Below are 25,078 nucleotides of genomic sequence, written 5' to 3'. Positions count from 1 at the left end.
TTTTCCTCTGGATCTACATCCATTACCCAGAGGCCTTTCATCTACTGCTAAAATTTCAAGTATCACGCACTCCAGCTAGTCTATATTATTTCATAATTGGTAACATACTAGATAATATTTATATCTTTTAATCCAGGCAGTCAGATTATATGTTCCCAGAGGATAAAGACCTCTATTATCTCATTCTTTTCCATCCTTTTTTTAACACTGATTAAACACTACAAACACTACAAACCCCATCTCTGATTTTGCTCAAACACTGAAAAATAAATGTTTTCACCACTAGGTAGAGAAGGATTTACAGTGATTACACTGACACAACAAGTACCCCCTCTTCCTGAGTCTTAAAGCCAGGACCTGCTCAGGGCTCATCAACTATTATGGTCACCTTAGAAGGTGTCAAATCCTTAAAAATTCTTTTGCTGAGACTGAATCCATAAGCCAGTTGAGTGTATGAGTGGTTCATCTATTCAGCATTTTCAGTGAGGTGAGGATAAAATATATACTTCTTTCCACTGGAGGTTTCTCATGTGTTGAGGCTGGACACGGGGGAAGTCCTTGCTCCAACTAAATACCAAACAAACCAATTAAACTAGAGCCACAGTTTCAGTGGGGAAGAGCCAAAGAAGTTGTACACAAATCTGGCCTGTTACCTAAGAAATGCACACCTCTTCCACTGGCTTACAAGTGAGGACTAAAAAGCTCTTGGTCCCTGAGGATATTTCGTCTAATAACACAGTCAAGATAAATCTAGAGCAGCCTCATTTCAAACCAGAGTGAACAGGCATCACATGGTTTGAGTTTCAGGCCATAATAATTGTCTATACAACCTGTCTGATGGTGAAAGAGAAGCTCAACCCCTTCACTGCACTGTCTCCACACCAAGGGGAGAAAAAACAAAAGGATTCTATAGGTTGCTCAGGATCAGTGGGTAAAAACTAAACTATTCTCCTTGTCAACCAACTGCCATCTCTAGTGACTATTATATGATATTTTATAAATTCCCTGTTTTACAATTACTTAGAACAGATTTTTCAAGGTGAGTTTCCAGGATCTTTGAGAATAATCTTCTACTTGGTTTGAGCCTCAAAGAACTTCTCTGCACTGTTTCTGAATACACAGAAATGAAACAGGCCTTATGAATTTTGAGGTAACAAAGATTTCTCTTTAAAAAGTCTCAGAGCTGACCAGTCATAAACAACAGAACATGCAGTCAAGTTTTGTAGGAGACAAAAAGTGTAACAACAGATACTGAAGAGTACACTGCTCCAAAGAAGAGGACACATGGGAGACGAGTAGTGCCAGACAACACTTTTATTGTTCACTGAAAAACACAGGTCTGAAAAGAGTCTATTGCATTGTGCACTGAATGCAAGGCCTGATATTACAAGTATATAGACACAACAGCATAACTTATATAAAATGATACATATTGTATACTTATATAAAATGATACATATAGTAGCCATTTCTCTAAACACTAGAATTTAATAGAAGTAATGCCTTTTATTATAGAAGAACTGTAAACACTGCAATCTTAAACAAAATGCTCTAAGCAAAGCATTTTAAAATTGTTTTGTTGTGATACCTACTTTTTCCACCTGGAGTTAGGACCCTGTAGGACCCAAGAAAAAGTTATCTAATGAGAGCTAGCACTTTCAAAGAGCTCTTCCCAGGGAGCTGGGTGGGGGGCTGCTGCCTAAGACAGGCCACCACCACCCGGGCCCCCTGGAGCCCTCAGGCCCACAGTGACTGCTAACCCCTACCTCCGGGCTAGTCTGAGGTGATGCAAAGTGGAAGGAGTACACATAGGAGGAAGCTCCTGTCACAACTACTTATCCTGTACCCAACTTTACGGACAAGAACACCTAATATTTTTTATGTGAATTTGCCAATCTCAGCAAACACTGAAATGTGCTTTAAGAAAAAAAAAAATTTAACAACGAGAACAAAAGCCATTCTCTATGCAATCTGTGGTTACCATCATTTCTTCCTTTCGGCCACGTTTTCATTAGATGCTCTAAAACAGGCTGTTACTATTATATTATGAGCCATGCAGGCCAGGATTGAGGTAACTAAACTTCTCCAGTTACAACAACTAACTTAAATGATTAAAAAAATAAATACAAATTTATTAGAGAGCAACAAAATCAATCTCTATTAATCACATGGCAAAATAGTCAAGAACTGCAGCAACATTCACATTCCAAGGTCAACTCTAACTTGACCCACATTTCCTTCCAAACTGAGAAAGCACTGTGTGGAGGAGAGCATAAACTATCAACACCACCTGCTGTCAAATACTATCAGGGCTCAGAAGGATCTTCATAGATAAAAAATGCAGAGGGGGGAAAAAAAAAGGCATCTCAGTTTATACACAGCAACAGAAGAAAACTATATTCTCCCTCTGGGCACCATTGGCATCAGGCAAAGCAGGGCTATTTGTAAAAATAGTGCCTAAACTGACTATGGCAATGCTCACATTTTAACAGAAATCAGCAGTACAAAGTTCCTTTATGTATAGGGAGTCAAAGATTATTAAATAATTTCCTCAGACAAGAGTCTCACCAAAAGAAAAACTTCCTCTTGCCTGATAAGTTTTTATAAATGGGATTTTACAGTATCCCAGCTTCTTTACTTAATATTAAGTACAGAGGACATCCTCAGATCACAGTAATGAGTAATATTAATATTCTCATATTTTCAGTACTTTTCAGATCAAATATTTTATTAGACTACCCATTTAAGAGATTTGTACGTCAATAGTGATAACCAACTATATATTTTTCTTGTTCTGTCCACCAGAGAACACCACGTTCTGAAAGGGATACAGCCAAGTTCCACAGGTATCTCGTTCCCCTGCACAGTAAATTTCACTCGTCAGTCTCTGTCCTTGACTCTTTCTATGACTCTTCTAGTCTAAGGAAAATTTTGTATAATGGTAGAAAACCACAAACTCTGGTGGAAGCATTGGTATTGGTGTTGTGAAGCATTGGTATTGGTGTTGTGAAGTAAACTTCAGGAGAGTAACTGTAACTGCTAGGGACTATTTACAGCCTTGCTGGAAATCCTATTTCTCTTGAATCACTAGATTAAGAAATTCTAGTTATTTAACCATGGGAAGGGATTTCACAGATAAAGGTCTAGTCCACGTGAGAGGTTCTGGCCCCTGAAATGATGTGTGGCCAGCTGAAAATACTGGCCACCTTTCCATTTTAAACATGTTCATTATTCTTTTGCACCACTGAAGTGTGAAGTTCTTCCATCTGTCATGGCACTGGTGAGCCCTCTCATTGCTGCTCCTATTTCTTTTGGCTGTTCTACTGTACATGTGGGATCCATTGAGCTTATCACCTAAACGTGTAGGGAATTTTCATTTCGCACCATCCGTTCTCTAAGAGCCATCAGTGGGGAACAATTTCTAGTTAGTAAAGGCACAATTCATTGGCATTTCCTCTTTATAAAGGAAATCAAAAGGGTTGCCTAGAAGCTGAACAAACGCGTTGGGTATTCCTATAAAGGGAAGGTTATATCTGCTACTAAAGCCCAGAGACATTTGCTAAATCTAAAGATTATATGGATTTTGTAAAAGCACGAATTTGGCAGTTTCAGACATTTCCAATTTTACACTATATCACTTGTTGGCAGGGGATAGGGAGTGCTGGCTAGTATCACAGGAGCAAAATAAAAGTGTCAACATCACTCTACTTGCTTGTTTTCCTCATGCGTCTGATTCTTTCACCGCTCTAGTGAAGTCTGTCCCAGGGCACATCACTCAGCAATCAGCAGAACTGCTCAGAGATAGAACAGGCTTCACCTCAACCTGCCCTCCTATCCACACTTGGCTGGTAAACACGGCATTGGGACAGAGCTTGTGAAAAGCCTTAAACCCAGGAAAGACTTACAGAAGTTGAACAAAAATTCCTGGTTTATAATACCTACCCAGGAATCAGAAAATAATTGTTTTTTGATTAAACAAACTGAATCTATGCTCAAAAACCATGTAATATCTCAAAAAGCAAAATCCAGAGTAAAAACTACAGAAAAAATGCAGCTTGTTAATAGCTTACTCTAGCTAAATCATCATAGAAAGTCAGTGCGATTTACTATTGCATGTAGAAGCACAACCTGCCATGTTCTCATAAAATTGGGTGCTAGTAAAGAACACGAAAACAGTTAATAGGGATGAAAGCCCTTTAGCCTTTTGTGACTTCATCACTTAAAAAGACAAATACCAAGCAGGATTTGACATTCAAAGATTTACCTGCTCAGCACAAGCTGAGTTGAGAGACAGCTGAACACCTGACTTTTACTCATTTACGGTGTTCTCAGGAAGTTCCTATTTGGACACCGATGGTTCTTAAATTGGCTGCATTTCAGAGTCATCTGGGAAGCTTTTAAAAATTACCAAATGCCCAGAGGCACCTGGGTGGCTCAGTCGGTTTGGCGTCGGACTTTTAGTTTCAGCTCAGGTCAGGATCTCAGGGTCCTGAGACTGAGCCCCACATCAGGCTCCACGCTCAGCACAGAGTCTGCCTGTCCCTCTCCCTCTGCTCCTCCCTCTCCTCAAATAAATAAAATCTTAAAAATTACCGAATGTCCAGACCAATTAAATGTGGAAGGTGGAGCCCAGGTACCAGTATTCACTACGCCTCCCCAGGTGACAGTCTAATGTGTTGCCGGGACATGCACACTCACTAATGTATCCCTTTCAGAGGGCTGTGGCATGAATGTCATATTTTATCTAGATGGTTTTGTTTTTTCTAAATTCCACCAGGAAAAGGAATTTTTAGAAAAAGGCACAGTTGTGCTTCCTCTAAAGATGCAGCTTACTGTTTGACAGGTGCCGGTTCTCAGAGGTTATCTGGAGCGCTGGTTGAAAAGGAGGAAGTCCTTGTCTTGGCAGAGTAGGCAGAGCTTCAGGCTTCGGCAGCTGCCTCCAGCAACAAAGAATGCCCAGATGCCCATGAGTACCATGATTAAATATGTGGATACCAGATTTATTCCGTAATGAGGACTTATGAAGGTCTGAAAAAAAAAAAATCAGCTTGTATAATAACAGTATGCTCATTAAGCATGTAGAGTAACTGAAGTTTAAGGAAAATATAGGATACTTTCAATAGCTGGGCTGTGTTTCACCAAACATATGATGTGTGTCACACACTGAGTACCACAAAGACACACAGAACTAACCTTGTCAACAGACACTAGCCCATAGATGTGTGCTTCACTATATTCAAATGTCAAGGCTAGAGGGTAACTAGAAGTCAGAATTAAATGGAAGACCCAATAGAAGTTATATGTTATACAACCTGGGCCCAGTTTATAACAATTTCTGTGTTACCCAGCTCTTAATTTTCAAGAAAGTAAGACAAGTCCAAGTAACTTCAGGATGAATCCTTAGTATTCAAGGGAACAGCATCTCTTTTTCACCTGCACAGCTGAAGAGGGTTCCAAAAGTTCACTTAAAAAACTTTGAAGGAGTGCCAAGAGGTATTATGCTATGTAACACTGAAGATCCTAATGGAGCTTATATGCTAGTAAAAGAAACAAGTAAGGAATGCAGCAGCAAATAAATGAATCAAATAATTACACATTATGATGAATGCTAGACAGAATAATTATAATCATGATGGTGCTAGATAAGTAAGAACAAGGTGGTCTACTCAGGTTGCTCAGGGGTAGTCCTGAGTAAGTGGCATTTATACTGACATATAGTTGGAGAGAACCAGCCTTGTGTAGAGTGAAGGTGGGAACCACAGGAGGGCAAAGAGCTTGGTGCAGCTGAGAACCTGGAAAGAGTGATATTAGTCATGTGTAGAGATGGAGGGGCAGCACATGAGATGAGGTCAAGAGAGGAAGGCAGGAACTAGTTATGCAGCATGTTGGTAAGGGGTGTGGACTTCATCCCCAGTGCAATGTGGGGGGTGCGGTCACAGAAAGGGTCAAGGTAGGGGAGCTGAGTGACTTGATTTAGATGTTTAAAACTGCACAAAATGGATTAAAGGAGGCAATTGTGAAAGCAGGGAGACTCATTAAGAAGGCTGTGCACTGACAAACTGTAAGAGACTCTTAATCTCAGGAAACTAACTGAGGGCTGATGGAGTGGAAGGTGGTTCGAGGGATAGAGCAGCTGAGTGATAGACAGTGGGGAGAGTTGGGTATTGTGTAAGACTGATGAATCACAGACCTATACCCCTGAAACAAATAATATGTTATATATTAATAATAAATAAGAAGAAGATTTTACACTGGTTGAGGAGAGTATAGGATGGTGACTTAGATCAGGGGCGGTGGTAGTAGAGATGGAGAGAGTGGGTGATATGAACGGACAGGACTTGCTGATGGAAGGAATGTGAGGGAAAGAGAGAGGCCAAAGTGGCTTCCATGTTTGTGGCTTTTGGTAAACGGTAGTGCTACTTAATGGGATGACAAAGACTTGGGGAAAGATGACACTCAGAGTGATGGGTGAGAATCAAGTCCAATGAGGTTAAGCTAAGAGTAACATGCCTATGAGATTTCAAAGGACAGACGTCAGGAAAGCATTAGGCATGCGAATACGGGGCTGTGAGGAGAGACTTGTGCTGGGAAAGAAAGAGACTTGTGCTAAAAGCACAGACCACAGACGGTATTTAAAGCTATGACTCTGAATGCAGTTACCCAGGGAGCTATTACAGAGAGAGGGGAAAGGAGAAGTCAGGACAAAGCCATGAGAACATTTATAAATTTTTTGTGCTGTTTAGTATTGCAGAAGCAAATTAAAAGTATCGACAACATTCTATTCTCTTGACTCTTACTGAAAAAGAGTCAGCAAAGGGGTCTGAGAAGAGCAAAGAGTGAGGTAAGAGGAAAAGCAGGACATGTGTTATCGAAGTCAAAAGAGGAACATGTTTCACAGAGAGAGTGGTCAACTCTTTTAAAGGTTGCTGAGATGAAAACAAAAACCCCAATGTGTTTTCGAGAAATGGAGATTTCCTTTGATCTTCACAAGTGCAATTTTAGAAGGGTGGTTGAGCAGAACCAGGACTGGACTAGAAGTATGAGAGGTGAAAAAGTGGAGACAAATTAGTGGAGGTAACTCTGAGAAATTTAGCTGTGATGGGGAACAGAAAAAAAGAGAATGATGGCTAGATGGGGGAAAGGCAATAGTGGAGAGTTTTAAGATACATCTATATGATAATGACGAGAAGGAAAACTGGTGATGTGGGATCAAGGACAAAATCAGAGTGAGGTCCTTGTGGGAAATAACTGGATGTAGAGCCCAGGTAGAGGGACTGGTCTTAGAGAGAAGGAGAACTACTTCCTTTCCTGGGCCAGAGTAAGGTGGGGAGATGGGTTCCCAACTAGCCCAGAACTTACACTTAACAAAGGAGAGGAACTAACTGGGTCAATGTGTCACCATAGACCTCTGCCTATAAAAGCCTTCAAGGGGAGTGCTTCCATGGCTCATCACTGTTCTTACCCTCACCCTACCTGCACATGCTCCTGGTTAAGATACCGACCTTGCCTATCAGCTCTGACTAGGAAAATGGGCTGATTTTGCAGAGATGGCACCTTATGCAGAAAAAGTGCTTTTCTCAAGAGGCAACTGTGGACATTGAGCACATTGAGGCAGGCATTGAGCACTTTCTGGATTCTTTGGAAATCCACTGAATTTTAACTTACTTTATAGGGTGCTAAGTTCTTTTGTATTTCTCTTTAGTTTCTTTAAAATTTTTTCTTCTTTAAACAATTACAGAAGCAATATGTGATTGTTGTAGAAAATTAAAATATACAAATGAGTAAAATAAATTTTAAAATTGAAATTCAGATAGGTTAATATTCAGAAAACAAAAACTATAAATGATAAAGCAAAATTGACTAAACTACATCAGAATAAAGAACTTTTGCTCATAAAAAAGACAACATAAAGAGGATATAAAGTTAAACCACACTATAGGAGAAGCTATTTATAATAGGTACATCTGACAAAGACCTTTTTTAGAGAATACAGAAAGAACTAGAAATCAAAAAGACAATCCAATAGGATTATAGGCAAAAGATTTAAAGAGGCACTTCATAAAAGAATTATCCAAATGGCCAATAAATATATGAAGACATGCATAATCTCATTAATCATTAGGGAAATGCAAAGTAAAACCACAATGTGCAGGCACATGGGTGGCTCAGTTGGTTAAGCGACTGCCTTTGGATCAGATCATGATCCCAGAGACTGGGAATCAAGTCCGATATTGGGCTCCCTGCTCAGCAGGGAGTCTGCTTCTCCCTCTGCCCCTGCCCATCCATCATGTGTGCTCTCTCTCTCTGTCTCAAATAAATAAAATCTTAAAATAAATAAATAAATAAAATAAAACCACAATGTGATACTACGATACACCCAGCAGGATGTGTAACAATAGAGAGAGTGACACACTAACTGTCGGTGATGAGGGTGAGGAACTGCCACTCACAAATTGATGGTGAGGATGGAAACTGATACAATTACTCTGAAAAACTGGGTGGTATGAACAGCTGACATATATACACCGCATGACCAGCAATTCCACTCCTAGGCAAATATCACATATATCCAAAAGAAATGTGTACATACATTCGTAAGAGACATATAGTAGAATGCTCAAAGCATTACTATTCACAACAGTTAGAAGCTGGAGACATCATTTCTGCTGTAGAATGGATAAAGCAAGGTACAGTTACAAAGTAGAATACTATACTGCAGAAAATGAACAATTAATGGGCGCCTGGGTGGCTCAGTGGGTTGGGCCGCTGCCTTCGGCTCGGGTCATGATATCAGGGTCCTGGGATCAAGTCCCGCATCGGGTTCTCTGCTCGGCAGGGAGCCTGCTTCCCTCTCTCTCTCTGCCTGCCTCTCTGCCTCCTTGTGATCTCTGCCTGTCAAATAAATAAATAAATAAATCTTTAAAAACAAAAAAATGAAGAATTAATAGCTACCTATACATACAGATGAATCTCTCACAAACACGATGTTGATGAAAGGAGTCAGACACAAGAGCACAGACTAAATGGTTCTGTTTATATAAAATACCAAAAGCAAGACAAGCTGCACGTTACAAGTCAGGACCATGGCGGGAGGTTCGTGAGAGCTGATAATGTTTTTGTTTTCATTTGGGTTCAAGTTACATAGGTTACATTCATCAAGATGGATGCTTCTGATCTGTATACTTTTCTGTAGGTGTATTTAAATAAAACAATTACTTAGACATTCTCTGAAACCACTGTTAACATTTTGATATATCATCTTTCAAATTTCCTAGGTTCTTCTTATTTTGGCTTATTTTCCTGGGTTCTTTTAATCATTAGAGAGAGTATCAACTATTCAACATTCAACATTTATTGGATTGAAGAAACAAAGATTGATAAGATAAGGTCCCATCCTTGATGATGGAACTCTAGTTGGAGAGACATAAGAACTATATTAAAGATAAGAACACTCTCTGAGGATAAGTGTTATAACATAGCTATGTATTAAGGTCTAGTGACTGTGCTGAGTCTGGAATATGCACCTTTGCCAGGGAGGCTTCACACTGAACTAGCACTTTTCCAAACTGACTTAGGTTAAGGGGAGATAAGTCACTGCAGATAAAAGAGCATGCACAAGACATGCTGTTGGGTAGCCACAACAGATCAGTTTCGATGGAGTACATGATGTGATCTGTGGGCAGCAGCAAAAGGTAAGTTTTGCACCGGTGCGGATGAAAAGAGGCTTGGGTCAAACAAAGAAGTCTGGGTTTTATTCCACAGGCATCTGCTACAGCTGATCATTTTTACCTCAATACATTTGGCTCCCAGGACACCTGGCTCCTGGTTTTCCTCCAGCCTCACTTGTGGCTCTTTCTCAGTCTCCTTTGCTGGCTCCTCCTTCCCCAGTCTCAAGATGGGAGTGTCCCAGGGCTCAGTCCTTGGGCCTCTTTTCTTGTCTGCTTGAATCTACTCCTTGTAATCACTTTTTCTGCCCTGGGTTATCCTCCCAAACTCCAGACATTTTCATCCAACTGCCTAACAAACATTTCCATTTGGATGTCCAATAGGCATCTCTATTACATTTATAATGTGCCCAGATAAACTCCCCTCACAAGCTTCCTCATCTCAACTGATGGTAACTCCATCCTTCTTACTGCCCAGGCCAAAACCCTGGAGGCTGTGCCTTGCCTTATCCAGTCTGTCAGGAAATACTGTTGGCTCTACTTTCAAACATATGTCCTCAATCGGATCATTTCTCATTATATCCATCGCTATTTCACCCAAATTATCACCCTCCTCCTCTTGATGACTGTAATCTTTTCCCCTGCTACAGTTTACTCTTAACACAGCAAAGTGATCCTTTTAAAATCATGTCCCTCTCCTTAAACACCCTACGCTGACTTCCATTTCACTGAGAGTAAATGTCAAAGTCCACATTACCTAGATGTGGTTCTCACTTCCAACCTCTACTTCTCTCTCACCTTCAACTCTGTGACAGTATCTCCTACTAACCTTCCCCTGGCTCACTCTGCTCTGGCCACCCTCACTTCCAAAAAATATGCCAAGCAAGTTCTTTGATCTTTAGGACTTTGCTACTGGCTGTGCAGTCTAAGATGTTCTTTCTCCAGAGAGCTACATGACCATCTTCTTCCCTTATTTCTTAAATGTCACCTTCATAATGAAGCCTACTCTGACCATCTAATTCAAAAATTTGTTATCTCCTGCCTCCCTACATGCTAGATTCCTTTTGGCCTATGCTACTGGCCACTGCACCTATCACTATAAAATTTATTATGCCTACTGCTTAAAGCCTCTCTCTCCCTACTAAACTGTAAAAACAGATCTTTGCTTTGTTCACTAAACTGCTTTGTTTACCTTGACCAGTGCCTGGAACACAGAAAGCACTCAGTAAATATTTGTTAAATGAATCAATAGCCAATTGGATCTATAAAAAGGACATCTGCTTTTTCATGTAATTTCCTTTCTGATTATAAAAGTATACATCATAGAAAATTTGGAACACGCCAAAAACTGTAAAGAAAAAAGAATCCGGGGCGCCTGGGTGGCTCAGTGAGTTAAGCCACTGCCTTCAGCTCAGGTCATGATCTCAGGGTCCTGGGATCGAGCCCCGCATCGGGCTCTCTGCTCAGCGGGGAGCCTGCTTCCTCCTCTCTCTCTCTCTCTGCCTGCCTCTCTGCCTGCTTGTGGTCTCTCTCTGTCAAATAAATAAATAAAATCTTTAAAAAAAAAAAAAAAGAAAAAAGAATCCACTTGGGGAGAAACATTATTAATATTTTAATGCAGTCTCTTTCTAATCTTTTTTCCAATGAAGACTTGGCTTCTCATAGTTGCCATCATATCAAAGGTAACTTTAACATCCTGTACCACTGAAAAGTTTTAGGTAGGGGAAGCAGTGAGATTGCATTTCTTCCTTTCTTTCTATCTATCTATTTATCTATCTAATCTTTTAAGTAATCTCTGTGCCCAGCATGAGACTCCAACTCATGATCCTGAGATCAAGAGTCAGATGCTCTGCTGACTGAGCCAGCCAGGCACCCCTGTAAGATGGCACTTTAGATGGATCAGAGGTCAAGGAGCCCAGTATGAGAAAACCTGATATGAATTCTAAATGGATGGAGAAGAGAGAAACATGAGGCAGGACACCACCAGAAAGAACCTTTTCAATACTTTGAAGTGAGAAATCATAAGGGTCTGGACAAGGTCTGGGGATAATTCTGATATAAATATATGACAAATTACAATAAAAGTCAGACCCAAAGCATTAAATATTTCTTAAAAAGCATATCAAGTCAAGTTTTCTTTTTAAATTTTATTTAGAAAACTGGCATAATTTCACTGTGGAGGGGGTAACTGGGCACTCCTGTTATTGATCAGAATGAGCAAAAATGGTACAAACTTTGTGGAGAGTATTTTAGCAATGGACATCAAGGACTTCAAAAATACTCATACCATTTAATATTTTCATTCCTTGGAAGCTAAATATCATATTGAAAAACTTCCATGTACAAAGATGTTCAAGATAGCATTATAAAAAGCAAAGGTAGAAAAATAAATGATCAATCAATTAAGCAAACTGTAATATAATTTTTATATAATAATATAAGGCTATTAAAATTTACATATTAAAAGGGTTTATAATATCATGGAAATTGTTTAAGATGTGTTACCTAACATAAGCATAATACAAGACTACTTCAGGTTTGACTATACCCATAAAAGAAAGGTACAAAGAAAGAAATCTTTAATGAAATCAACCAACAAATTAACAGGTTTCTTTCTGTAGGAAGAGAGATGATTTATTTATCTACCTTTCACTCATTCACTCAGTCATCAACTTTTTGGAGTTTCTTCATTTGACACTGAGTTTGTATTTCATTTAGTGTAGAACCTACCATTTTAGATATGGGGACTTGAGTTCCAAAAAACAATGTGAGGACAGTGGCAATACTCACCAGGGCAGACACCAGCAGATGTGTCAGCAGAACTACAAGAAGGGAAGACCACTTTTTCTTCTCACAGCCATCAAAAAATATGATACCCCAGAACACGTGCAGCAATATGATAACCAGCGTCATGAAAGCTGAAAGATAGTCATCCATTAATGTCCAGTCATACAGACAACAGATACCAAAGCCCACTGACCACCTGCTCATGATACACAAGCTCTTGGGGTACACCACACCACACCACTGTGAGAGTTCAAACACCACCTGCCAGAACCAGGATACTGGCACATATTTGCTCAACTAGTAACTTGGAAAGCAAAACTTCTGAACACAGGGTCAGCTCTGCAGCAGCCTGTAATCGAGAATGTGAACCTATTAAACCAAAGGCAGCTTGGACTGACTTCCAAGAAGTTTCGCTAAGGAAGGGAATAAAACTAGCATAGTATCTAGTCAAATCTTTCCAAATTAGCCTTCTGCACTTTCCTGAATTAAATGGATTATCTTCAATTTAAACAAATCTTCTCACCAAGCTGAAATTTCTCCTGTGTTCTTTCCTTTAAAAATAAAATGCTAATGGAAGTATAAAAATATTAAAAATTGCAATAATTATCTTAGATTCTTCTTAGGCAACTCAAACTGAATCTGATCAGCACAACCAGGTTTTTCTGTGGAAGAGAGAGAGAAAGAGTGAGTGTGTGTGTGTGTGTGTGTGTGCGCGCGCGTGTGCACATTTCTTTTCTACCTTGGAAACATTATTTAAAATGGGCAATTTCCACATATTCTGAAAGCTTTAATATGAAAAAAAGGGCATATCAATTTTCGTTTTCAGTCACATATTAAGATACAATTAACACCCACCAATCTGGCAAAAATTCAAGTCTGACAATTCTCTTTCACAATGCAGATAGGAAAACAATCTGGCATTACCCAGTAAAGTTGAGAATATGTATTCTCTATTTCATTCCAGCAATTCCACAGCTACATCTATACTCTGAAGAAATTGGTTCTTAGATCAAAAGATCACTAGTACCTGAGAACTTGTTAGGAATGCAAATTCTTGGGATCCACCCCAGACCTCCTGAATCAAACAATGAGCTTAACAACTAGTGTTTAAACAGCCCTCAGAGTGATTCCAAAGTAGTCAAATTTGAGAACTATTGCTCTGGAAAAACTAACACATTTGCACAATTAGATTTATATCAGCATTGTTTGTAATAACAAAAAATTTTCATCATTACCAAGAATGGATGACTTGTGTTGTATTCACACAATGGTATATGATCTATAATACAAATGATCTCAAGAATGTAATGCTGAGGGGGGGAAAACCATATTGAGGGAAGATGCCCATTATTTATACAAAGTCAAAAACATCCAAAAACAATATTAAAAGGATATAACTACTCTGATTGGAGGAAAGTGATGTGTTCTATCTAGTGACAGAGTGCCATCATTTCAGTCATTGGTGGTAAATACTTTAAGTAGAGGAGGGATTTTAAAAATATATAACTTTGGGATGAGGGTAGACTAAAATTCAAATGACCTAAGGCACTTTCCTGCTAAAAAACATTTTGGATGACTTGATACTGTATCCAAAGTAAAGTCCAAATGTCTCAGATTATCATCCAAGGCCCTCTATAACCTAGAACCAAATTATTATTCTTTTTTTTTTTAAGATTTTATTTATTTATTTGACAGAGAGAGATCACAAGTAGATGGAGAGGCAGGCAGAGAGAGAGAGAGGGAAGCAGGCTCCCTGCTGAGCAGAGAGCCGGATGCGGGACTCGACCCCAGGACCCTGAGATCATGACCTGAGCTGAAGGCAGCGGCTTAACCCACTGAGCCATCCAGGCGCCCCCCAAATTATTATTCTTAACCAATCTTCAAATACAGCCTACATGGCAGAAAGCCAGAAATTTTATACTGTCTCTGTGCTTTTACTTATTTTTTTAACTGACTGTCCTTCTGCCTGAATACTCATCATCCCCCTGCCATCTCACAACATCCAAATCTTACTTTAAGATCTAGCTTAATGCCATCTCCTTAGTGAGTTCTTTCTGACACCCACTCTTCACTTTTTTAAGAACCCTCGGCACACATTTGCTGAGCACCTGGATAGTCTGGCCTGAAGATTTTGTACTAGGGCTCGGGAGTTACACAATCTCGAGATGGAATGCAGGCTCCACAGTGTGGCTTTGGGCAAACTATGTAACCTCTTTCACCTTCTGTTTCCTTTATTTCTAAAACAGGGACAATAATACCTCAAAGGGCGGTTGCAGGGAAGAACAGTGTTTTGTAAACCTCGGCTTTTCAATAAATACTACTACTATGTGCCACAGTCTCTGGATTCAAAGATGAGTATGGCAGGGCCTTTAGTGAGCTGTACCATCAGGCGGGAAAATGAGGCAGAGTAGCAGTAGTAGTGAGGGTAGTGTGCATTGTTTGAAAATGTACTCTTCTTCACTCTTACAGATTATTTCTTTCTCCGACCCTGTGTTACTTTTATGTTTATTTTCTTCCTCCTCTCTTTCCTCATTGCATACAACAAGTACTTATTTGGTATCCACTATGATAAACACTCTTTGGGGCACGGGGGCTATCACCGTGCACAATCACCGTGCACAAAACACAATCTCATGGAACTCTGCCTCATCCTTTCAGTTTACTGTTTTATTAACACAGTATCCAAAGGGGATCTCCCAGACATTTGTTGAAACACTGTAAGTTCTTACTTGACTGCTTATTTATTCTGCTGGCATTAATTTCTGGCTGGCTGCCATATCGTCCTAAGACTTTACTACTACAACATGCCATTTAGAATATTAGGATTCATTCTTTATTCCCTATGCAACTGGTCAGAGGTCCAACAGAAACAGAGGCCTGAAGATCTATTCCTCCACACACAGGAGCTAGAGGTACATACAATTTTGTTACTTTTCTCCCCTAAATGGAATTAATTCCAATTAGAAATGAAGATTTGCTAATAGTATCTCTAGGAAACTATCTTTTAATTACTAAAACTTTCTCATTTCATGTTCCTAACTATAAAATTCTAAAAGTCCTTCAGTAAATCTAACTCTGTAAAGTTTGCTTTGTTCTAATATTTGTAAAAGTAGAAAAAAAAACCCTCCAAATTCATTATAAAAAATCACAATTCATTTATATTCCAGAATAATAAAAGGAGCTTCCCTAATTTCTAATGTTTTGGAACATTAATCAGAAATCTGAACAAATCTGGGTTGCCTAGGTGGCTCAGTCAGTTAAACGTTTGACTTGATTTCAGCTCAGGTCATGATCTTAGGGTTGGGGGATCGAGCTCTGTGAGAGGCTCTGGGCATGTGGGGCCTGCTTAAGATTCTCTCTCCCTCACCCCATGTGCTCTCTCTAAAAGAGAAGAAAGAATGAAAGAGAGAAAGGGAGAAAGAAAGACAAGAAAGAAAGGAGGGGAGGAAGGAAGGGAGGAAGGGAAGGGAGCAAGGAAGGGAAGAGAAGGAAGGAGGGTGGAAGGGAGTTAAGAAAGAAATCTGAACAGAAAAAAAAAAGAAATAAATCTGAACGAGTCTAACAAGTATTGTACATCTGTTTGTGAAATTGTAGCTGTCAATTTGATAATGAACTTCTAACAATCTTTTAAGTCAAATCCTCTTGGTAAAGAATGTTTTATTTTAACCTATTTCTAAGCAAAATGTTTCAGAGTTATCTTTAAGAAGCTATAGTTAGTTGGGAACACCTGTGCGGCTCAGTCAGTTGAGTATCTGACTCTTGATTTCGAATTCAGATTCCTGGAATCAGAGTCCTGGGATACAGCCCTATATTGGCCTCTGCACTCAGCATGGAGTCTGCAGTTAGAATTCTATCTCCTTCCCCTTCTGCTCCTCTCACTCCTGCTCTCTCTCTCTCTCAAAGCAATAAATAAGTCTTTAAAATTAAAAAAAAAAAAAAAAAAAGAAAAAAAAAGAGCCTACATTTACGATTTGGTTCTTTCTCCTTGAATATACTCCAAATGTTTTAACACAGAGACCGACAAACATCGTCATTTTCATGCTCGTCTCTCTCTTCCTTATTCCTAATACTTTTCTGTCCTTGCAAAGATAACGGCCTAAGACAGCTACTGATTCTAACACCAGATCCTACCAGTACAGAAACTATCACCTGTCTTCCTCTGACAACTTAATAGAATCTCTAACTATGCCAGAGAGAGCCAAGGGCGGCTGCTAGGTGGTAGCAGCAACAGGTAGAGGAAGACTATGCAAAGCCAATGGTTAGCCTCAACTGCCTAGAGACAGGATATGATTACTAATGAGCTTCTGGCTTCTTTTTCTGAGAAGAGTCTGGGGTGTCAAGGTTCTGTGCAGTGAAGGACGCTCCTCCATACCTCTTGGTTATAGAAACTCTGGATTCTTAAAGGATCTCCAATGGCCTAGCTACAGAACTAAATATTTTTGACAATGCCCTTCCCATAATAGGGATTTAACTTAAAATTTTTGCTTTAAAAAGCATGACAATTTTGTGACCTTGTTATTATAATATAGAAGTATATATATTACTAATCAAATAACATTCTCCAAGATTTAAAAAAGATACCTTGAAAACCATCTCATACTACATAGCAATAAGAAAGGTGTAATACTATCTTCTAACACCAGTCAGATCATAAAGGAGGTATTCTGAAAGCAATCTGAATAATTATTGGTGTGTAAATAGCATTTATCATCTCATATTTATGAAAGTGCTTCTAAAGTATGTTCATGAACTGAACAGATGGCCAAAAATATGATTTTAAGTCTCCCTAGCATATGTTAAGGAATGATGAAATTCTCTCTTCAGATTAGTTCATCAGTGTGGAGAGTCAGCACTGGGAGGCCTATTAGATGGTTTCTGATCTAATCCGTAAGCAATGAAAAAATAAATCCCACAGGATCCACTTCAAATCCAGTTAGAAGTTTACTTGATTACAACAGTTGCTGTGGGAAAGTTCCTTCTCAAACTGAACCCAAATCTGCCTTCTAACTCAATGATTCATAAGTGAGGCAATTTTGCCCCCAGAGAGCATTTGTCAATATTTTTAGACATTTTTGGTTGCCACAGCTGGCGGTGGGGTACTTCTGGCATCTAAAAGATAGAGGCCAGTGATGCTGTCAAATACCCTACACTACACAAAACACCCCTCCATCTCCTACCTGACCCCAAATGTTAATAATGCCAAAGACAAGCCCTGCTCCAACTGCTGCTTGTTGATCCTAGGAAGGCTTTTTGAAGAAACACAAGTCAACTCTTTTTTTCCCAGATGTGGCACATTTAAAAAAAAAAAAAATTGAGAGCTACCCTACGACACAGCAATTGCACTATTGGGTATTTACCCTAAAAATAGAAATGTAGTGATCCAAAGGAGCACGTGCGCCCGAATGTTTATAGCAGCAATGTCCACAATAGCCAAACTATGGAAAGAACCTAGATGTCCATCAATAGATGAATGGATGAAGAAGATGTAGGATACTATGCAGCCATCAAAAGAAATGAAATCTTGCCATTTGCAATGATGTGGATAGAACTAGAGGGTATTATGCTGAGTGAAATAAGTCAATCAGAGAAAGACAACTATCATATGATCTCCCTGATATGAGGAAGGGGAGATGCAACGTGGGGGGTTTGGAGTAGGAAAAGAATAAATGAAACAAGATGGGACCAGGAGGGAGACAAACCATAAGAGACTCTTAATCTCACAAAACAAACTGAGGGTTGCTGGGGGGAGGTGGGGAGGGAAAGGGTGGTGGGGTTATGAACATTGGGGAGGGTATGTGCTATGGTGAGTGCTGTGAAGTGTGTAAACCTGGCGATTCACAGATCTGTACCCCTGGGGCTAATAATATATTATATGTTAATAAAAAATTAAAAAATGAAACTCTCTGTATTACTCAGCTATTATCACCAAAATGGTGTGTAACAAACCATGCCAACAGTTACATTCACTATAGCACAGGGTACCTGTCTGGCTCACTCGGTGGAGCATCTGACTCTTGATCTTGGGGTTGTGAGTTTGAGCCCCACATTGGGTGTAGAGTTTACTTAAAAAATCAAATCTTTAAAAAGAAAAAAAAGTTATTGGCTATTGCTGCCATTGGGAGCATTGGATTTATACCTAGGGTATAAATCTCTAATGGGGAACCCATCTTCTAGCAGTGTGAGGGAGTGTGGGCTCTCAGGCTCCTACTGCTTTGTATTAATGCTGTGTTGGCTTTATGAAATTAACTAGGATGTTTCCATGTTTGTTTCTGGCCTAGAATAGTTTCATCTCCATCAGATTTATCTTTCCTTTAAGTGTTTGCTCCAAACAAGACCTCAAACCATGATGCCAATATAAAACAAAACCAAGCACAAAAGAACCTGGATGGAGATTAAATGAAAATTGGAGATAAGATCTGCACTTGGATTGGATGTGAGTTATAAGAAAAAGGGGAGAATCAGGAACCGCTTCAAAGATTTTGGCCTATGCAACAGGAAGGGCATCAACTGAAAGGAGGAAGATTTCAGAGGTACATCATTTAAAGATGTTGTTCCACTGTCTTCTGTCTGCCAGAATTTCTGAAGAGAAGTCAACAGTCTTTCAAATCATTATTTCACTGAATATAAGGAGAAAAAAATTCCCCTAGATATGGAAAAACAGCCTACCATCTGAAACCAGGACTTTAATCTCAAGATTGAAATATTCACTATTCAAAGTTAATATCTAAGTAATTCTTTGTGAATCAAAATATTCAACTTACTTTGTGGTGAAGAACTTTAGCATAATGAAAAAGCTGATAAAACCAAATAAATCTATTCTTTAAAATAAACTTTAAGGTTGGATTGATTCCTTAAAAAAGAACCATAAAGATTTCTGAACATTTATGTATACAATACAAAAAGTCTGGTCTCAGGAACTTGGCTAAAACATCCTCCAGGAATAGCAATGGAAAACCTCAGAGTACCTCAATGAAACACATTACAATGTGAATGATTTCCCCAGGAATTGTGCAATGCAGCAGCCCTGATGTGAACATTCTAGTTCTCTTTGGAAGAAATGAGGGGAGGTAGAGGAGTCAACTGGTACAAGTGGTATCAGCAGTGAAGAGCATCCTTGCTGAGGAGAAGTAGGCACTGAACAGATGCAAATGCTCCCAAAAGAGCCACGGAGCTTCATAGCATCAAGCTGGGGTGGTTGAGGAATGCCAGACTAATCAATAAAGTTGAAAACAAGGTAGTTTTTCTCTCCCTTTCAAACTGTAAATATTAGATATAATGGATAAAATATATATTCCTATGGGACTGAATGAAAGAAGAAACTATGCTAGATGATATTCCAAAAATGTTGCTTCTTTCTAGTGCAAATCATCCATACACAGTATCCTGCCCCTCACTACTAAGAAAAATATACCTGGGAGTTTCTCTAAAAAGAAAAAAAAAAAAAAAACTAAACCCAAAAAAACAAAAAAATTAAAGGTAGCAGTAGATGAAGAAAATGACAGACTCACACATGAAGAAGAAATGAGAAGCAGAAGCCATCAGACTGCCTGAGCTGCACAGGCGCTGGCCACTCAGCCGTGTGATGAGAGAGACAGCAGTGTTTCGGAGAGTGGACAGGAACATATCTCAAGGAGCCACAGCCTGCGTCATTCCTTTAGCCAAACCCTGTGAAGCCATCCACTGAGCTGCCTGTTTGCACACTGCATGAAGGCAGCTACCTGCGCTCTGCACACATGGGAACATATCCCAGGCTGCTGGTCTCTAATAAGCCAAGATTTAGAGAAAGGACAAACCCAAAGCATAATTTTCCATTCTCAGTTACTGATAGAATGAAAACACATAATGAAAAAATATATTTTATGACAACACTGATGACATAGTACAGCATATGGAATATCCCTGTGTCATAAGCAGTGGCAGTTATGATAATTTATTATAAGAAATTAAGATTTTAATACATTCCAAAAAGAGTAAGAATTGCAGATTAAGCTCTATTGTTAAAAATTTTCTTTGTGTCATTAACAGATGTTATATTTTTTCCTACTACTTTAGAATTGTTGATGTAGTTATCAAAGAAACTTACAAAGAGCCTTCATTTAAAAGTCTAAACATGTAACCAACTTGACATACTACAAAGATTATACTTAAAATATTGCAGCAAAAAAATGAATGAATGAAAAAAGTACCTCACTGGGTTACAACACCAAGAATTTATTCTCATGCTCATTGGTCAGAGGGTTAACTGCGCTTTGGCTGAATATGGCTGGGCTCAACCGGGCTGCACTGCTGTAGACTGCTGGTACAGCTGGGTTTTACTCCTCACTGCTGCTGCACACAGGTCTGCTCTATATATGTTCACTCTGGGGTCAAGGTCAAGTGGGCATTAACGATGTAGGACATGTTCTCATAAGTCCAAAAACGCAGGCACAACCATCCAAGTAGTAATTGAGCTTCTGATTTCCTTATGTTCCCTAATTAACTGAGTTCAAGCCACATAACTGAGTTCAATCTCAGGGGCAGGGAAGTACATCCTGGCCACCATGAGGCCATACAAGGGTGTGGATGTATAATTCTATAAAAGGGAATGACAAATTGGGAAAAATGGAATCTCCTATATTCCTCTTACTTTTATTTTCCCTCAAGTTCAACATTCCTCTTACTTTGGTCAGTGACCATAAGATACTGCTTCTAGGTGTTTCACCATACTCACACTGTTCTTCTGTACCAATTTTAGTCCTTCAGTACTCCTGTTAAATCACAATGCTCAGAACTGAATATGATACTCCACATGGGGTCTGACCTGTATTGATTTATCCTAGTGAATGGCTAAAGAATTTAAAACCTTACCTAGAGAGGAGCACTGCCAAGAAAATATAAATGAAATGAGTTGGGAAAGTTTTGGTTTTTCTTAAAGATTTGAGAGAAAGAGATGTACACCCGTGTTCAAGCACATCACAGACATGAGCAAGGTGAAGGGCAGAAGGAGCGGGAGACTCCCTGCTGAGCACGAAGCCCAACAACGTGGGGCTTGATCTGCTGACCCTGAGATCATGACCTGCGCTGAAATCAAGAGTCAGACTGTCAACTGACTGAGCCATCCCAGTGCCCTGATTTGGGAAAGTTTTAAAAATAAAATACTAGCTTCCCTTCCCTACTGAGTAGTAGTTAAAGACATTTTTCTTCTAAAGCATAAGACAAGGAGGGGATGCCTGGGTGGCTCAGTTGGTAAGGTATTTGCCTTTGGCTCAGGTCAGGATCCCAGGGGCCTGGGATTGAGGCTCCTTACTCAGTGAGGAGCCTGTATCTCCCTCTGCCTCTGCTGCCCCCCCCACCTGTACTCTCTCTCTCTCTGACAAATAAATAAAAAATCTTAAAAAAAAAAAAAGCATGAGAGGCAATTCAGAGTGATAAACCCAGATTCCACATAAAGAAATTATCCTCTAAATTCTGTTTTTTAATTTCAAGAACCAAATTCTCTACCCTGATAAGAACCACATTCTTTATCTTTAGGCCATTTTAAAGTTTATTAAATCACTTAAATATAAACTCTCTAAATTAATTTCAGTTAATTCATTACAATTCTGAGCTAGGTATTATTTTTGTTCTTCCTGAAAGATGAGGAAATTGAGGGTTAGACAGAAGTGCAGTGAACAATGTCTTTCTTAACTCTAGGCCAGTAGGAAAGACACCTCTTCCCTCCACCAGGAACATTCCTCCCTGACAACCTCCTTCTTTTGCTGGCCTAGCTATTATTCATCCTTTCAGTTTCTAGTCAAATAGCACTTCCTCCATAAGCTGTGCCTAGCTTTCATTTTATGAATCAATATTTGAGTCCATCTAGCAGTAAAGGACTCTAAAAGGTGCTGGGATGAACAAAACACACACAGTCCTTGCACTTAAAAGGCTTAGCATCTGGCTGGAAAAAGTTAAGTAACTACACAGTTAACCAATTAATTGCAAGTGCAGGAAGCACTACAGAACAGAAGCACATTACCACCTGAGTGTGAGTTAGAGCTTGACTTCTGTGTGCTCACAGCTCTTCCTCCTCACAGCATTTAGCACACTTAATTATAATTAGTTGTTTGTCTTTAACCCACACTTTATTCCCCACTGTGAGTGGAAAGTACAGGCATTAACTAAACTGTACTGTCATAGCTTGGTATAACTTCTGTTTAATACAAATACTTAATATTAATGTGTGGAATGAGTGATTAAACAATCAAATGAACTTGACCAAAATACTAAATTAATGAACCAGAATAAGACTTGAACTTAGGACTCCAATTTCCATACTTTTGCCTTTATATAGCATTACTAAGAAATGGTAATGATTCCAAGAAAAGTTAATATTACCCTGCTACACAACTACAAATAAAAAATAATTAACTTATACATACATATTATTGATAATCTATACCTACTTGTAACATGAAAATCTATGTACACACAAGTATCATACAGTGTCTCTCTGATACTAACATAAATATACTATAAGTAACCCCATAGACCTTATTTATTCTGATAACTAATTAGGCATTTGTAATGAAATATGATAAACATATAAACTTGCAGATTTAACTGACAAGTTACAAATGAGGTCATGCCTAAATAAGTTGTAACAACATTAGCTATAATATATATAATAAACACAAATATATACAAATTTGGGATTATTATTTTAAAATGCAATGAAAAGTAACTTCTTAAATGTATAATTCAAAGTTCATGCTCCAAAGAATAATGCTATATAAACTCTTGCATATAATAAAACAAATGTTCTTTCACTCTATAAGTATATATTCATAGCATGATCAGCCAGCTATCCTAAAAGCTAAAGACATTAAAACATTTTCTTCTGAATATTGCATTTTCCCTTGAATTTATAGAAATTGTAAATATAACCCCCAAACTGCTAGCACATCTTTCTTTTACTTTCCTCCAAAAGAATCACTTTAAGCTAGTCTTATGAAGGGGATTAGCACCATCTAGTGAAAAAAGCTAGCAGAAAAATAAATTCCATTAGGAGAATGCTACTGGAGCCAAAAGAAAATTGTACATGTAGCAGTATAATAGACCAATTTCAGAAATTATAGAAAACTGTAGCAGTAATACCCCTCCTGATTATGTTCTATTTATTTATATTGGACTCTAACAGATGTTAGCTATTAACATTACATTTGTTCTAAAAACCTAACACTCATTATTATAATTCATCAAAAAACTGTCAGAAATGTTCTAATTATGGAATGCTTAAAATGAAGAAAATTTGCTTTATTGGAAGCACCACTAAGTAAGTCCAACCCATGAACTTGTAGCCAGATGTAATGGGCTGTGACTCAGTCCTTACAAAGAATAGTCCTTGGAAAGTCATTATACATTTTTGTACAAGGAAGATCATTTTGGTGGCTGAGTACATGCCAGATTCACATGAAAGTATGCTGAGGAAAGACTAACCGGCTGGGGGTTGACGGAAGTAATGCAGACAGGAGATACCAAGGCCTAGACTAAAATGAGGAACACGAGTCCAACGGGGTTAGGGATCACCATAGCAGCAGGATGACTATAAACTAATGCAGCAGTTTTTAAAATCTGGGCACAATTTCTTTACCTGATTCTCTTATTATCTTAAACTATACTAAAATAGTTACTCACTTGTGTTTAGTCTTATTTTCTCTATTAGAGGGTAAGCTCCTTGAGGACAGAAATTCCTTTAGTATAGATGTTAAATAAATAATAATTAATAGGATATGTGCGTGGGGGGTCACTTAATTTAATAATATAAATTGTGGAGATAACAAAAAACACAGCAGAATTTTCTTAAAACTATTTTTAAAAGAATCCTCTCAGAAATTTAAGAGAAATTTTATGTCAATTACGTACATTACACCTGTCAAATGCATGATCACTGCCTCATGATGATAATTTTTGCTTGGTGGATGAAAAGCAGTTTGAAATGAGTTGATCCTTTCCTACATTTTTGGATAAAAGGTCATTTCATGTATTATCATTTTTTCCTCTCAACTTATTTTTTCAAAGAATACAGCATGATTTATTCTTAAATGTTCAAAAGCAGGAAAACTATTAATTTTTTCAGATATATATATGAAGGTAAAAGTTTCATGTTTTACCTTCAAAACAAAGCATGTATATATGTTAAAATCCTAGCTTTCAAACCTGGTTAACCTAAGGAATTGATAACACAAAATCAGGGCAATAGTTACCTGTGGGGGAAAAACTATGAGAAACAAGGGACTCTAAGTTCTCTCTTAATGTTCTAGTTTTTAAGAAAAAGGGAAGATCAGTTGTTAAATGACACAGATATGTTTAAATGTACATTTTAGATGCATAACATTACTTTACATTAAATAAGAAACATTTTTCCCCTTCTCAATTTCAAAATTCAGTTATACTGCCTATCCCAAAAGTGGGCCAAGATGACAAATTTTTTTTTTTTTAAAGATTTTATTTATTTATCAGAGAGAGACAGGGGGAGAGAGCAAGCACAGGCAGACAGAATGGCAGGCAGAGGCAGAGGGAGAAGCAGGCTCCCCACTGAGCAAGGAGCCCGATGTGGGACTCGATCCCAGGACGCTGGGATCATGACCTGAGCCTTCGGCTCAGGTCAT

General features: G+C 38.7%; 1 protein-coding gene across 4 annotated transcripts in view; it reads right to left on the bottom strand.

The window, feature by feature from the left end:
- Positions 1-1,299: 1,299 nt before the first annotated feature.
- The window catches only part of APH1B (aph-1 homolog B, gamma-secretase subunit), a 34,755-nt gene continuing 10,976 nt past the window's right edge, over positions 1,300-25,078 (bottom strand). For 2 of the 4 annotated variants that reach the window (XM_059372210.1, XM_059372214.1), the window contains 2 exons: positions 12,456-12,583; positions 1,300-5,028 (listed from right to left, as the gene is read on the bottom strand). In XM_059372210.1, coding sequence (XP_059228193.1) covers positions 4,861-5,028; positions 12,456-12,583 — 296 coding nt within the window. In that variant the 3' untranslated portion in view covers positions 1,300-4,860. Of the gene's footprint in view, positions 5,029-8,363; positions 8,893-12,455; positions 12,584-25,078 lie in introns of those variants that run through there. The other 2 variants (XM_059372211.1, XM_059372212.1) reach the window with 2 other exon arrangements.

Source organism: Mustela nigripes, chromosome 13, assembly GCF_022355385.1.
Source record: "Mustela nigripes isolate SB6536 chromosome 13, MUSNIG.SB6536, whole genome shotgun sequence".
Taxonomy (NCBI): domain Eukaryota; kingdom Metazoa; phylum Chordata; class Mammalia; order Carnivora; family Mustelidae; genus Mustela; species Mustela nigripes.
Note: the sequence above shows the minus strand (reverse complement) of the source record. Positions and strands in the feature narration are given on the sequence as shown.